Source organism: Takifugu flavidus, chromosome 11, assembly GCF_003711565.1.
Source record: "Takifugu flavidus isolate HTHZ2018 chromosome 11, ASM371156v2, whole genome shotgun sequence".
Lineage (NCBI taxonomy): Eukaryota > Metazoa > Chordata > Actinopteri > Tetraodontiformes > Tetraodontidae > Takifugu > Takifugu flavidus.
Genome location: NC_079530.1, coordinates 9,881,635 through 9,898,562, shown reverse-complemented (window position 1 = coordinate 9,898,562; position 16,928 = coordinate 9,881,635). Strand labels below are relative to the sequence as shown.

At 43.8% G+C, this 16,928-nt stretch overlaps 1 protein-coding gene across 4 annotated transcripts in view; it reads right to left on the bottom strand.

Moving 5' to 3' along the window:
• Nucleotides 1-14,953, bottom strand: part of mgmt (O-6-methylguanine-DNA methyltransferase) — a 36,146-nt gene extending 21,193 nt beyond the window's left edge. For 2 of the 4 annotated variants that reach the window (XM_057046567.1, XM_057046563.1), the window contains exons 1-3: nt 14,813-14,953; nt 12,524-12,672; nt 3,885-4,045 (exon numbers count right to left, since the gene is read on the bottom strand). In XM_057046567.1, the coding sequence (XP_056902547.1) occupies nt 3,885-4,045; nt 12,524-12,672; nt 14,813-14,866 (364 nt within the window). In that variant the 5' untranslated portion in view covers nt 14,867-14,953. The remainder of the gene's footprint in view (nt 1-3,884; nt 4,046-12,523; nt 12,673-14,812) is intronic. The other 2 variants (XM_057046564.1, XM_057046565.1) reach the window with 2 other exon arrangements.
• Nucleotides 14,954-16,928: the final 1,975 nt, after the last annotated feature.

Below are 16,928 nucleotides of genomic sequence, written 5' to 3'. Positions count from 1 at the left end.
TCAGAGCTAAAATTAAAAAAGTTCGCTCCTTCATTTAAAAGGATTAAGAGAGGCCAAAAAGACTGCAAATCTGCTCCAGATTTTTAATAATAATAATTTGAATGTTGCATACCATTTGTGGCAGTGGGATGACTTTGAGGTTAATCAGACCAATTTGTCCTTTTAATTGCTTTCTATTCAGAGTAGATTCATTATATCGTCTTCGCTTAAATGGCGGAATTCTTCAAATCATCTGCAGCTTAGCCAACCACATTAACAGCTTTGATTTCATTAGCACTTTAGCGGTAGCATTTTTTTCTTTTTCTGGATTACCAGCCGGTGACGGAGAGGCATGTTTGTCTAGCTGCGATTGTCAAAGGAGGAGGAGGAAAGGGAAAAAAAAAAAAAAACGTGTTTGAAGCTCCTCAAAATCTTAAGACACGGATGCGCTGAGCTCGTGTCGAGAGCGAACAACACTTTTTTTTGGCGGAGAGAACAAGATTGGGAACAATAGTCTCGTTATCAAGAGGGGGTTACATTCTTCTAGTATATACATGTACTCAGTCATGAAAATTCAATTAGTGATCTCCCATTCTCTCTCATTTATATGGTCTAAGAGAGCACATGACAAGTGATCTATGAGAAATCCCTCTAAATTGGCATTGTGTGAAAACATGTCACACCCCTGTCTCTCTTCTACAGAGTGAACATCCTTTGCTCCCCAGGCTCCCTCGCTACCTTATAGTCACTCTCCGCTACACAAAGCCACACGAACAAGGCAATTTGCCTAAACTGGGGGGAATAAGTGTAAAACCTAAAGGGGATATATTTGATTGATGCGCACCCATGTGAGTTCTTTGTCTTGAACAAGGCCCGTAGGTACTGTTTAATAATTTTTCAGGTAATAATCACGCTGTCAACTAGATGACGGGCTGTTACGCAGACAGACTTAATGTTATGAGGAGATAAGATACACTCCTGAAATTTTTATTATGCATTATTCTCTCTCATAGAGCTCGGATTTGGCCACGTGACGTGCACAGCGGTGGTATCGCTTTGTCACCGGTGGCTGGATGATATCTTGCCCGCGCGGCGTCTAAGAGAGATCCCAGTTGATGCTAATGTTATTGACAAACACCCAAAGTCGGCGGCGAGAGCAACAAGCGGCGGAGCTGTTGACGCCTTTTCAGAGCTCCGGAGCAGCTCTTTTTCCGCCGGAAGGGTTTCACGTCACTGACGGTTCTGAGGGAGAGAAAAACAAGTGTGTGCTCCTTTATCTGCCGCTGCAGAGGTTAAAGAACTTTGCCCTCATCAGTGTTAGTGACAGAGACTTCATGTGGGTCACTCGAGGTGACCGCCAATGATTTGGCGAGCAGTCCCACAGCCCCATACTTCATAAAGAGCCTAATATGCTGTGTCTAGGGTCAGGACCCTCTTTAGATCAGGGCGCAGCCATGTCAATTGTTTAAATAAAAGTTGAGAGGAACCACTTACATGTTTACGGACATCCCATAATTATATCACAGGTCGTTACCTGCCATGAGAGCAGGCGATAGGGCCAGCACAGAGGCGGCGTGTGTGACCCAGAAAAAAAGATAAAAAAATCAATCAAAAATCTAGTGATTATGAAGACATTTATGATGGATTTGCCCATCGTTTTGTTTATGAGAGCAATTTTGGAGGAAAAAATACAATAAACTGAATTCAATTAGTCCTGCTAATGACAGATCTGCACAGATGACTTTCAGCTGACGGTCCCCCTCGCACGCCACAATAAAAAGAGACAATAGTGGAAATGCAGCTCCCTCATTATCCTTTGTGTCTAATGGAAGGAAAGACTTTGACTCCCAGTCAAAGTGTCTCTTGAGTCTTGAGGGATCCATACTTTTGAAGGCTGACGGGGTGCTGATGATTCTCTGATTATTCGATATTCTGAAAACGTTCATTTCCCTAATTCCTCTCCACATCACAGGGGCGAGTCCTGGTGAGTGTCTCATCTCGCCCTGCGCCGAGCACAGGGGGAGGTTCAGGCTCCTGCAGGAACACAGTCATTTGGGCTTTGAAGAGACACCCCCCCACCTATGCCAGGCCCCCCTCTCATATTCCCTGTGCCGCTTACTGAGACTAAGATCCTCTCGTCTGTTACATATGGATGTATAATTAATGAGATAAGAATATGCATCGTTTTAAGAACTGGTGATGGCGTCTGGCGAGGAGGGGAGGGGGCGGGGGAGTAAACTAGTGCATGTGTGCACGCAAACGCAGACGAGCCCCCGATGTGCACGCAGCCGTCAATCCTCTATGACCAAACCTGTGTGTGATGTTGCACATGACAATCAGTCAGACAGTACAGAGGAGCGCGGCGCGCGGCTGCTTTCATGTCACCTCTGCTGCTCAGGTATATCGTGACAGCTAATATGAAAAGTGGCTTGTTTTGTCAGAAATGTGTAAATAAACATGGCAACGCTTCAAGTGAAGGTCACAACTCAATATTGCGTGACAAGTGCAGCGAGAGCTCCGTCGCGTTCGGGCTCTCCCACAAGATAACTGAACAAACAAAAGTTGTCACGGATCGTAATGACCTGATTTTAACTTTTTTTTACCCCCACCCCCCACTTCCTTTTTTCCCCCCTCACAGCCAACTGCAAAGCTAGAACACGCCGGGAAGGAATTTGTACGGCAATAATCTGTGATATTTGTGAATCAACCAGCAGAGGAAAATGAGAGGGAAATGTTCTATTTCCTTTCCTCAAAAGACAAATACTCTTGGTGCTAACATTTAACATTTCCGCACAGGCATGGCCTGTAGTTCCAACTATTGAGAGCATTCCAAGCCTAAACCCTGTATTTACCGAGCCCCCCCAAAACAACAGGCGAGGGAGAGAGGTGGAACACAGCACAATCACCTATTCAGATCAGGTACTAATGAAGAATTCCATCTATCCTGAAATTTAATTAAAACCCCAAAGACTTCAGATGAGATGCGATTTGAAAGAGCCTGGGGCTGGTACACAAGCACTTGGTGGCGAAGGGAATCGCGCTGAAAGTTGATATCGTAATTGGTCCTGATGTATTTCTGCATTGCCTTCGCGGGAGCGTGGGACTCGTAGCTGTATACAGGGTCTCGACGGAGTACCTGCTCATTGAAAATGCCATCACTCAAGCACTACAGATCTGCATGAAATTAGAGAGCGAGTGCGGCCTGATTGCAGGGGAAGGGAGGCACAATTGTTAAATGCATATATTAAAGTTTTTAGACCTGTTTTTTTCCAGGTGTAGGTGTGGGCACGAGTCCAAATGGGATGCAACGAGCATCTGCGCACAACAACGGAATGGTCTCTAATTGTTTTAAAAATGCACAAGCACAATCACTTTACGGGGTTTTATTTTAGCGAGAACTAAATCCTCTCACGGCGTAGCCCCTGGCACCCTCAGACGCTCACTCAGCTGCCGCGTCCACAAGCTGAAAGAACACTAATTGTCCATTTTCAGGTTGCTTTCATTTCCCGCGCCTTAGCCGGCTGGTCAAGCCAACAATAAGCTCATTGAAACTTTACCGCCATTCACATGTTGTCATTGAAGAAAAAAAAAAAAGAAGCTTCCTGCCTGAAAATGTCAAGAGTGGAATTCGATCAGTTTCAAAGAATGTGCCAAGAATCATGGAAAAGCTTGCCAAGACTAACACGCGTGGTAAGAGCTGCCACAGATTACTGAACCAAGTTACAGCTCTGTGTTCTGTTCCCTCTCTCTCGCTCACTTGCCTTTGCTCTCTCTCTCTCTCTCTCCCAGCCATAAAATACTTCATTATAACACACTGAGGCAGTGAGTGTAAGTGATGTAACTGACAATTAAGAGTGAAAGTCTGATTCCAGTCATGGTTCTGCAAATATTTATCCATGACAGACCTCCTTGCAGGGTGGGGTGGTGAAAGGCTGGGAGCGGGAGGCTCCCAGCGGTCCGGGGTTCACTGAAGTACGCCTGCAGCCAGTCGACGCAGCGCTGCAACTCGGGGCTCGTTTCTGCAGGCCGATCGTTGACCACGCAGCTCAGGGGGCGCTCAGGGCTCCTGTGAGGGATATAAGGCAGGATGGGGAGTTGAGGTGGGGATCAGAGGAGCAATAATATACCCGAGTCTTGGTTGAACAGTGCTGAAATATGTCACAAGTGTATAATAACGCGCTACGGGTGACACAGATGCAAGATGACATAATTTGTGGAGTGAAAGTAAAACAGTTCAATCAGGATGTGCTTAAAATCTGAACTTGTGCAATTAACCTCTCAAGGAAATCTAAAGACAATATCCCAGACGTTTTATATAACACAGGTATATTTTTTCAGCGTAAAAGAAAATACCAGCGGGTTGTAAGGACCAGCCTTAACAGCTTATTTCAGATTACTTTAACACGGCCGAAACAGCAGGAAACGGACGAGTGCTTTAAAAAGTCTCGCAGCTGCATGGGAAAAAGTTAAGAGCGCGGGGCCTTACAACAGTTTCAACTCTGCTTGGGTCTAGTTTACAGTTCACGACAAGAACAAATGGATTTTTTGGCCGGAGCAGCGCCGGCCAAATGCACTTGGACGCGCATCTTAGCATGAGTAGCTGCTTGGAGGAATTTGCCGATGGTTGAGTTGGCATCACTTAACAGCAGAATCTCTCTCCGCTGCTGACCACCCCCCAGGTCAACGCAAGTAAGACTGACCCATATTTGACACTTAAAGACCCTACTGGGAAGGTTCTCTCTTAGCTTGTGCATTACTGCAAAGTGGATCTCAAGCTGTGTTGTGGATCTAAAGCTGGCCGCCGATTCCATTAACTGGTGTACAGGACTTATAAATAAATAATATCACCATTTAAGTGCTCCCCTTTTCAAAATTGGCTTATCCTGTATGGTATTAATAATACACATTTACTTGGTTAAACACACAAACCGGCCGTCTCCCGCCCGCCGTAACGACACGGCCCTAAAGTGTTTTTACACTTCTGCAGGTCACAGTTTAGGTAACACTTTAGGTCGGACACGTGAAGCTCTGGAGTGTTATGAGTGAGCGGGCTGCTTTTTAGGGGGGACCACGCTGCCTGCTAGTTACAGCTGTGTGATGAAACTCTCCCCGGTGCTGTTTAACAGTGGGTGTAAATACAGTAAAATGCGCAAACAGGCTCGTTTCTAAATAAACCACCCTGCTGGTTTCTAGCCGAGTGCTGAAAAGTCCTGTGCTGAGACCTGCTCAAACAATGGCCATGGCTCATGGCAATCTCTGTCGGCATGGGTGAGTGCCCAGCCAGCCCCTACTTGTCATTGTCTCTCCTTTCTATCCCTTCCCTCCCCTCCTCATTTCCCCTCTCTCGGCTTCTCTACCCTCCCACTTCAGCTCTTTTTTCTCCTCACACCTAGATTCCCCCACCACCACCACCGCCACCGCCTCTTCAGCAAGGATCTTCGGGCCAATGGTCCCCCCTCTAAAAAAAAAAATTGCTACCCCTCCACCCAAACGCGCCTCCTCCCACCAGCAGCTCGACTCGTCCACAGCCCCTCTTTCTCTCTGAGAGGATGTTCCAGCCGCTGCACACTGACAGCTCGGGGATATTGTGTGTGGAAATGTTCCTGTTGGACCCGCAGGCCCTTACAATCTATCGTACAAAGGCTAGAGCACCTTTGCTTAAGGCTTGGCACCTTTGACCTCCAGCCAACACTTCTGACTTGTCACTGTGGCTAATTTTTCCTCTCCCCTCAGCTCCTCGGTTATGGATGCGCCGGCCTTCAAGGTGCTTTTGAGTGATCCAACATTGACAGTAGTAAAAGTTAATGCAATGCGGTACATGTTATGGCCGGCAAACAACACGGAAATAAATAAATAAAAGCAGAACATGATCGGCGGAGCTGATGTCTGTCACCTCTCGGTGCAGTGGGGATTGTTTTAAAAGAGCAGGCGGGCAGTGGAGATGTAGCTGCTCTGGCAACATTCCTGGCTGTTCCGATGGATCGCAGAGCAGCGTCATCTGCTCTTTATGGAGACCAGACTGGTGCGTTACACACTCTGCCCTTCAAAAGACAGATTGTAGATGTGTATTAAATGTCATGCTGTATACAAGAAACTCTCCGAGGAGGAACAGTGTTTATAGAAAAACCATCATCTGACTTTAAGTCCGAATAAACAATCTGGAATATTTAAAAAAAAAAAAGAAGAGGTTTAATATCTTTTCAGTTGAAAACACAACATTATTTGTCTTTTTTACCCCCTCTGCACGCCTTTCGGGCAGGTTTTCTACTTTGGCGTACGTAAGGAAAAAAGAAACTAATTCCAAACTAGCCACGATGTGGTGCACTAAGAGGAATATTTCCCTTGATAGAAGGTTGTGATTTGAGAAAATTTCTAATATCGTGCCCCTGTCACAATCAATTTCTAATTACCATAAATCATCGCTGCGTAAAGTGGGAATGATTTGGAGTTCTACCTATTTTCCGACCCTAATAGGAAAAATGAATTGAGCGTTTATATAATGTTTGCGGTTATTTTATCAATCGGGGAAAATCCTGATGTTAAATTTGCCAATTTCTGCTCCGCCCCATCTCTACTTGCGCGAGATTTCAGGCCAGACTTTTTCTATCAGCGGCAGACACAAGAATGAAACAGGTTAAGCACAGGATCTAATTGAAAGGAATCTGGCGAAGGGTGTAATGGTATATTGCACAAAAAGGGGGGAAAAACTCAGAACTCATGCCTCCATCCTGTGAAGCGTGATGGCGCTCATCCCGACTCGATCGGCTGTCACTTTTGACACAGCCTGCCAGAGTTCTCCTTCACCGATCATGGGTAACACGGCGGGTCAGAGGATGAAATAGAAAAGGCCAAGAGAAGTCCAATATTTTCCTCAGCCTTATAGCCGCGGATACTTAACTCAAAGACGTCAAAGACTCAAGAGAGCATGAAAAAAGCCTAAAATGACTGTCTAAAAAGGGGAGAAAAAAAATACAGCATGTCTCTATGAATGTCAAGATCCTGATGGTCTCTGAGCCAAAGGCTGTGATACAATTGTAAGCTACTTGCTCAAAGCAGCTCGTTCAAGCATTTGAAGATCATTCAGATGTCTATCTAGCTACTGCAGCACTAAACTCAAGAGGTTTTGGAGTGGCATAAGCTATAAGGAATGCTTCCTCTTCTGTTCCGGGGTGAATGTTGCACTCTGATATCCTAAAATAGAAACAACTCGGCTGGATAAACTGCTCTCCTGATATCCGACGAGGCTTATTAGCAACTGTCCGCCAAAGTGGTCGCGGCGCTCGATCCGATACATAAAGGTGGTGGTAAAATACTGCAGAGCAGGCAACAAAGCACACAACAATTAGGTCTGGTCCCAACTGGCTAGCCACAGGAGTCAGAGAAGGCATGTATTACCAGAGCCTTAACTCTTACTCCATTATGTAGTGTATCCACACCTCAACGCAGCAATGTTTATCTACAACAGTCTACTGAGCAGTTTCAAATAGTGTTTTTAGCCTCTATTCTCAAGTGCCACAGTAAGAGATTCCAATTACCCGAATGGTAAGGAGCCAGTGAGGGAGGCATAAAGTACATTAGGGATCCCCTGGAACTGCAGGGACCTTTTAGAGCCTCCGCTGAAGAGGACTGGGAGGCTGGGGGGACAGTGACCCTGCATGGATAGCCTCTGTCAAAATTTGACCACGTCGAGCTCAAAGGCATTTTGGGAATCCGGTGTCACCAAGTCCTAATTACTGTCTGTGTTCAGAGCAAATTACTGCCTTGTTCCTCTGATTAGCGAGGAGGCTAATCTTCACCTGTGTATGCCAGCACTGCTGAGGGCCCTTGAGTGTTAGCGCTTCGTCTTCTGTAATTTATTTTTAAATCAGTGCCCGCTCCCTGGAGTTTCGAGTGTTTTGTTGTGAACCGCTTACCATGATCCCCACCACCGCCCCCTCACCCCTAAATCCTTGACTAAATCCTTGTTTGGTGCCGCAGGAAGATAAGCAAGAACAACACTTGGGCATAATTGACTCATACTCCTCTCCAAGATGTCAGAACGGAATCATCTCTCTGCATATTGCTTTAGTATGTCACACGCTGTACACTGCTGCACGTTGCAGATATCGAATCCAATCAAGTTCCAAAACAAACACGGGCAACCCCTCCACTGTAAAACTTCCAACTCAACAGCGGGGGGGGGGGGGGGGGGGGTATATATATTTAAAAAAAAAAAAAAAAAATCTGCCAGAATTGCTTTTAGCTGCATTTCCATAGCGGCGAGGAACTCTCACTTACCTCCTCTCACCCTGAGGTTCTCCTTTAGAAACACTACATTTGCAGATTTTCATCTGCGCGGATGGCGGAGGCTCGTCTGTGCGAGGCCGTTTACAGGTAGTGTGTTGCACAGGTGTTGGTTTACACAGGAAATGGCACATGCAGCCTGATTGGGACGCTCCCAGGAGATGGAGGCATAAACATAGAGCGCAGATGGGTCCAAGGGCCAATGGGAGCAGCACCTTAATGAAAACGCAGCTGAGTACTACACTTCACAACATGCAAAACAATATTCCGAGGCTGCCGTAAAAAAAAAAAAAAAAAGAGGACAAAAATGATCTGAATATCATTATGTGATGAATTATTCATAGCATTTCTAAAGGGACTGTCAAAAAGTCTCTCCCTGCTATATTGATGATTTCATTCAATATTGCGTGTCACTGTTTGTATGACAAAGCATTTTATTAAAAATGTAGAAAGCTTGTTCAACTCATATTAATGCAAATACAAAAATAAAATAACGTAAGAGACTAAATAAAGTTGAGGCGATGAAAAGGGAGCATGAATTAAAAAAAACCCAAACAAACAAAAAAAACCAAACTTGTTTTGATGGTTCCTGTAAATGTGAAACGTGCAAAGGGGCTCAGATTTACCATACCACTATTCAGTCTAACGCAGGACACCGACTCACAACACCACAAGTGTGAGAAAAACGATAAATGCATCACCTCAGATATTTCACACCGGCGCTACTGTGTAAAAGCTGTTGTGACAGCTTGGGTATTACCGCTAAGATAGATGGAAAATGTCTGGCTGCTTATGAATGCCAATGTGGCTGAGGTGACGGGTTCGACACAAAAACACTCCACCTCCGAACAATTAGGCGCTTCTCAGGCCCCATCCAGTGTTGTGAGTGATAATGGAAAGCTGTGAGGATAACTGGTGATAAATAGACTCTAACACCCCCTCCTTAAGACCGGTGCAGTCCTGCGGTCCTCTCATATGCTTAACTAATCATGACCATGGCCAGCAAATTCATACAAAAGACTAATTACTGTTGTACTTCACTTCAGTCTCAAAGGCCTCTTATATAAGGACTTGGGGGTTCTTTTGCCTCCTTTCTCCTCTTGATGGGTATTTTTTTTTACAAGTAGGCCTCATGCTAGACAAAAGCATTTAAAAATTGGTGATTGCTTTCATCCCCTTTAATTACATTCAGAAATGGCATTTCTGCCACATAATACATTCCTATTGTTTCAGAATTATCTGGCTTGGGGAGTAAAATCTACAATATTCAACGATGCTCCTGAGCTAAATCGCCTCTTGAAATTGAAATATGCAGTCGAAATACAAAATAAAACACCAGCCTTTGCTGCTGATATACTGGAAGCTGCTTGGCTTTCTGCAGAATGCTATTATTATGCATATCCAGGTAGAAAGTTAATTAACCCAAAGCTTAAGCTAATTATGGTAGCAGAATGCTATCAACCAAACGCTTTCAGTCAGACAGCTGTCCAGAATTTCATTTGCTAATCATTTGTCTTTCGCCTGAGCATATGGTACATTTCCCCACTATCACAGCAACAACAAACAGATGAAAATCATTAACTAAAAACAATGTGCAATGTGAAAAATCAGACACAGATTTATAAGGCTTTGTGTCAGGGAGAAAAGGCGGATTTATGGCCTGGGAAGTATAATGATAATTTTGGGTTTTAGCCACACAGGATTTTGGGCGGACCACGTGACGCACGTGTGCTGGGAATTCAGATGCACAAATATATTGTTTGTATCTATATGCAAATGAGACAGAATGTTTATCCGTGTAAAATTAATTACAATTTTCTATAAGAGCATATGCAAAGCGCTTGTTCGCGACCATTTTTAGCTTCTGGCGCACTTTGCGTCAGCTTTTGCAACAGAATATTTTTAGGTTGTTAAAAGTAAAAATCCCTCAGCTCAGAATTAAATCAATTATTTTCCAAGAAAAGCTTTGCACATTATTCTCCCTTTTCTTTTCATAAAAACACATCAGGCCGGCTGTTAAAGTGTGATTGATATCGGCATTGCCTTGCAACATTATCAGGCAATAAAGGCTACTCAGGTTCTAATGCAACATGTCATACACAGGCTCCTGTAGTACGTTTCTATTGAGGACCTCACAAGCTAAATTGCTTTTTTCCCGCTCCCCCACATCTCAGCCGGCTTGACAGACAAATTGATCAAAGCATTGTAAAATAATATGCTCACAAAATGTCTCGGGGCAGGAGTCCGGCCCTTTTTTCATTTTTCACCCTAATAAAAAAGTACTCTGTGATTTCCACTGTATTATGTGTCTCTGCTCTGTGTGAAAGAGGCAAGAAGCATCATATTTCAGATAATAGTAATCTCCTGTAAACAAAATGTGTATCATTTTTTTTCCTGTGGATGCCAAAGCCATGTTAAAAACTAAAGGGGTGGGGGGTGGGGTGCAGGAGGGGGGCAAAGCTGGTTAACAGGGAGGCTGGTGTGTAGGGCCCCAACAGGGGTTGTTGAGATGTAATGAATTTGTTCATCTGATGGTGCCTTCAGGGCTGTCGTTAGACTGGCAGAGGAGGTTGATTTTAGGAAATGTTCCTTAAATCAGTTAGGCAGCAAAAGGAGCTCCAGACGTTTCTATTAGGAAAAAGATGATGGTCATGGTGCGTAAGCAATGCTTCAAGTGCATTTATGTAGCTTTAATGGCGTTTATCAGAAACCATCAGTCACGCCTGCGTCGGCGCTTTGACGAGGGAATTCTCTGGAAAACCCAGAAACAAAGCAGCGCGGGCCTTCCACTTCCGCTCCCTCCGCATCCAGCCTCTAATGCGGGTCTCCCTTTATGCACTCCATGCATGTTATCTGCCTCCTCTATCCAAAACACCGTGTTTGGGATCATTTATCACCCTGACTTCCTAAGCCTGCATCGCAACACATCCAAAGCTGCAAAGAACCTTGTTTAGTATGTCATAAATAAATCAATGGAAATGGCTGATTTGAACCATTACAGCCACATGCAGGATTTTGTGAGATCTACATGTAAAGCTGGTTGCTAAGATAAGCCTTTATTTTGTCACTGTACCGCGTCTCCCTTAATGCCTGTTTACACTGTTACTACACATGTTTGACGTGGCTCCGCATCTCTGCCCTGCCAGGAGGATATTTTATTCACCTGGACATCCCCACGTCCAAACATTTTCCTTGACGATTTCACTTTCGGGAAGATCCTGCCAGCGGTCGGAGCCTCGCTTATGACCGACGCGGCAAACGATATTAAACTGAGAAATGATCCAGTGATGCGAATCATTAAATCCATTTGCATATTTCTACTGAACCTGAACACACAAATTAAACCCCGTTCACGAGGAGATGCAGAAAGGTGCTCGCACATGGTTACAGGACATCTTCCCTAATCAAAATTCCATATTATTAATTTTCTTCAACTCATTAACAACAAGTGGGATGCTTTTTCCTGCTTGATGGATTTTAGGGAAATGGCAAACAGTCGGGAAGGAAACACGTGTTGAGGGATAATATACAAGGCCATTAATGGGTTTCCATAAATTAGAATCAGAACATACGTTTTCACAGGGATAACTTCCTATCTGGGTGCATTGGAAAATGGTTTAATTTCCCAAATCATTCGAGTTTATCAAATGCGAATCTGCGATACATGGATATTTAATTTCAATCTAATCAAAACTAGTCTGAGATATAGGACGTGGACCTGGATGGAATAAGCACTTATTAACAGGAAGTTTAATCAGTCTGAGTCGCTTCACTCAGCCTGTCAACATTCTAACTATTTTGAAGGATGGCTAAGGCGTAAAAAGCAATCACGTGTTACCTTCCTGAGTCTGGCTTGGCGCCCTAACGACTGCATCCAACTCGGAGGGAACATAAATAAACAGGAGTGAACAGTCGGTGCTCCCCATGGCCTTTACTGACCCTTAAGACATCGGCTCTAATCAACTCCCCGGTGGATAATAAACAAGTTATTTTTCTGAAATTTCAAATATACTGTGGGAAGAATCACAACCACATGCCATCAGAAATCTAATTTCCAGCCCAACTGTATTCTGGTGCCCCTCATATTTCTAGTAGCTGCTCATATTTGCCCAACTTTCTCCAGGATATTTCTTGTGGGATCTACAAAAATGCCCTGCTTCCGATGAGGAATAGTGGCACTCCATCACTGGAGTGGCTTCTGTCCGCCTGTAAATTTCACGCCTTTGTTTATCGCGTCACCATGCCGGCTGTTGTACAGTACCTTTCAGCAGGTGCGACATCCATTAGGATCTGGATGGTGTGCACACCATTCTCACATCCGCTGACTTGGATCGTCCCCAGGGGGCTCAACAATGAGATGGTCTTCTGAGTGCACTGGGTCTCCCACTGCTTCTTCATCTCTCTGCCCTGCTAAGGAAGCTCAAATTACTTTGTGTTCATTGACATATTCATGTGGCAATTTTCACAATTTCCCACACTTATTTGCATTGAATGATCGATTGAAAACCTAGCGGGCCGCCACCGGATGATGGCTTACATATTTGAACACCTAGCCTCCAAACAATGTCATGATGCGACTTGATCCCCACATTACTATCCAATATTTCTTTTGTGTATGGAAAAGAATACGCCTATCTAACCAATAAATCGCCCATTTTTTCCCCTCTTTCTCTTCTATATATCACATAAATGAGAAAAACAATGCAGTCTGTTCCCTTGTCTGGTGGGGGATTCCCAAGATAGCTCGACATTATTTTCAATCCGTCATTTTTGGTTGATGGTCGGGATGTTTTTCTAGCATTAAATTTGTTCCTTAGGGTGCAACTCCGATGGGATTCTAGTTTCCAGCCCTTAACAACAGCAAAAACGTGCAGCTTTTCTGACGACTGAGATGGATACTGGCAATAACCAGACAGCAGTTCCTTTTTTATTTTTACTTTGAGGGAAGGCGGGATGATTGACTATGTTATATGTGAGTTTTTGAGAGATGGGGGTTATAATAAATAAAGGTCACATTGATTGTGAGAGTTTCACCTGAAGAACCCTTGATGTGAAAAGTGTCCTTAGGCTATAAACATTTTTTGTACTTTTTATTTTGGTACATCTAATCCAGTTTTGATGATTCATTTAGAGGTTTTAGAATTGTAACGAATAGAGCTGTGTCTAATTATCTGTCTTTCTAATCAATCAGAAAGACAGATAATAAATTGAAAATGCCCTTTTCCCAGCAACATGTTCGAGTTTTTTCTTTTTTTTGTCCAGGCAACAGAGATCATGGTCCCATCAATCACACAAATTACTGAGGGTCAAATAATCATTTAGAAGATAACACAAGTACAATAGTTCAAATTTCAGAAATTCTAAGTGAATTACAACGGAAAGTCTCAGGCAATTTATATATAAGGGTTACAATAAATTGTTGTAAAAATGGCTCCTTTCGTCTCATCTGCAGGGGAGTCCCTTCTGCTTTAACTCTTTTGAGTGTCATTTTCTGTGATCTTTTTTTGTCCTGCCTGATAAATCACATTTTGAGGGCAATAGTGGTTGGATAGGATTGATATTGTTCAATACACAACTGCATGGGTTTATGGATGTGCATGCACATTAGTTAGGGAGGAAAAAACCTCCTAATTAAAGCAGATTGAGCCACAATCCCACTTAGTCAAAAGGAAATTCTAAACTAATGCAGCAGTGTTACCTATTCTTCGAGATAAGTTTATTTTTAGATTAAACAAAACCTGTGTGATACAGAGAGGGGGGACGTGCATGTAGTGTTACGTTCAGACTTTGTGGTGCCCCCTCCTCTTCACACGCACACACCCGCACATCTGTCATGGTGCGCGATCACAAATGCGAATGCTTCAACTTTCTTGTTTCTACTCTTGCAGCTCTCACTGTATTCATCGGGGGTTTGCCAGAACTGACAATAAAGGCGAGAAATTTCTGAGCCAAACAATGGTACAGTGCACTTAAGATGAGCGCTGAGCGCCTCCTGCCATTTAGCAAACCTGGAATAAACTCGCAGACTAACTCCCGGTATTTGACTAAAATGGCCTCGGAACTGCACTCATTAAAAATAATGCCATGTTTGTTTGATGTCATTACGTGAGCAGCGAGCTATGGTAGCGACGATTTGAGTGTTTGCTCGTCTCGTTACGGTGAAGAGGAAAAACTAATAAGCAGCTTGTGCCGTTAAAAAGCACTGGCAGCGTCCGTATGGTCGTCAATCACTTGACTCGTTTCTCATTAGAGTAGCTCCTGGTCAAACCTGCGTGATTAATTGTGTAGAAAGAGCGCCGAGACCGTGCAGGTGTGGAGAAAGCAACATGTACTCGCGTTCAGCTTACAACATTTACAGAATGTCGCTCTTTTGCAAGTTTTGACACATCTTGCCGAGCATTTAGCAGTAGGCGCAGCGTTGCTAGGATGTAGTAGTTAATTTGTGCTTCCGCTAACTTTCGCCCTGTTGGCCCTTGGTAGGATTTGAGAATGTGGATCGTTGCTAAACAACCGTCAACATTGCGTTTTGTTGCAACTAATAGGCTCTTACAATGACGTCTTTCGCACCCGAGTGGTTTTTTCGTGTGGTCCGCTTGTCCTCCATCAACGTGACGGCCGAGTCGGGAAGTCTCTTCCTGTTTATCCCGCTGCGCGCTCAGAGCGACCTATCAGAGAGGGCGAAAGTGCGAGACCCTGCTGTGATTGGCCAGTATCGAGTCGTGGCTCCTCCCCCTTAACGAAGCCCGGCACGGAAGATTTGCCTTTAGTGGTCTTATGTTGGGATTTCGGCTCCTTCGGGCCCCCCCACCGCACAGCAAAGAGTGGCACTGTTAATTATTTAGATTTTACAGGACGAAAATAAAATAACGTGCACTGTGAACATTTAAACTGTTCAAAACTGTCTCTGGTGACAATATCTCATAAGGGTGGGCGTTTAGGGTCTTAAAGATAATGTTTGTCGATTACAACATTTATGGTACACTAACAACCAATGATGTTTTATGGAACACCTACTAATAAAGCATTCTGATATGAATTACGTGAGGCAAAGCCGATTTCTTTTTATTGTTATTAATATTATTTTATGGTTGTTAAATGGGAGGGAGTAGCCCCGAGCAGTTCGATTTAAGTGATGCATACATTTCAGATGTTGTGACTAACTGGCATTACCTAAAGCGTCTGTTGTTCTCAAATGCTTTATAATTTCTGCGTCTATGAATCCTTCGGCTCTCTGCATGCCTCTGTTTGGAATGTGCAGGCCGGTATGGGCCACAGGCCCACACCCCATCTCATCGGTGAGGGTGGGTGCGGAGGGGGGGAGAAAACGCCACCCCTGCAGAGACCATTTTGAAATCTGTGAGGATTTCCGTGCCATCTGGACCCGCTGCCAGTCTGCCCCAGATAGTAAGGGTTGGCAACGGTACCCGACGGTGCAATATGGCTCTCTCTTTAATGAACTACTAACTGTCCCCCGTTTTAATTGATGTGACATTTGAGCCATTTATCTCTGACATTTCAATGAAGGATGATTCTCAGCCTTGCCATTTACTTTTTTGTGCTATTTTCTAAGAGTCATTTGCATTTTTCTGCTCTAAATCTGCTTTTTGTCTCTCATTAGCTAATTAGAGAGCAACATGCACAATTAATAAAAATGAACATAACCTAGTTTGATATATGCTTGATGAGGGATAATCAGAAAATCAATGTTTTCTTAATGTTCATCAAAAATGATGTGAGGAGCTACCTGTGGTAAAAGGTGACTTCGATAAAGCCTTGTAACCTTTACCCACATACCAACATGTAGCCTACAGTGTGGGACAACTTATGTTCGCAGCATGGGGAGAATCAAGCTCAATTAATCAGCATATGACGGCAGCAAGCAGCCCCCTCTGCTGGAGCTTCTGAGACATACTGTTGGAAATCATTTCCAATGCTGAGCTCAGTGGCCAGTGCATGCTTTTGCATTGGATTTATTGCACTTATAGGAAATGTTTAATCACAAATATGATATTTTTTTACACATTGTTTGTCAGATTATGTTAAATTTATCGTATGCAAAATTTAAGTCTTGATTATACATTGAGTTGTTTTGCACATTTTCCATTAAGTTTGGCCATTTACGTGCACATAATGTATTAATGTGGATGAATTAAAAAACTTTGTTTTAAAAACAGGAAATACCTTGACTATGGTATGTTGAAATAAACGCCCTGGAGTGCATGTGACATAACAGCCTGCTATACCACTGGCTCCGGACCCAATTGTTTTCCATAATGACACTTATTTTCAATCTTTTTAAGATATCCTTTAAAAACACGGCTGCGTAGATGACGACTGTTCCTTTGATTGTGATCCTCATCGTTGCCAAGGTGTGGTGCCCTGTCTGTGTTGGCAGCCGGGCTGATATCTTTTGTTTGAGACTCAAAGAGCTCGTTTTCCTGCTCAGTTTCCCTCTCTATTTTTGTTTGTGCGAGGTGTTGATGGACTTATACGTAGTGCGGCTTCCTTTTAGTGTACGGCACCAGATGTTTGTGAGAATAACAACATTAACCTTTCTGTCATAGCAACAGTGGTTGTTTATTAGCAGCTCTGTCCATCCTGTAACGCGTGATGGTTATGGTTCAGCTATATGGTGGCTCTTCCTCTTGTTCCCTTCCCTCGCTGTC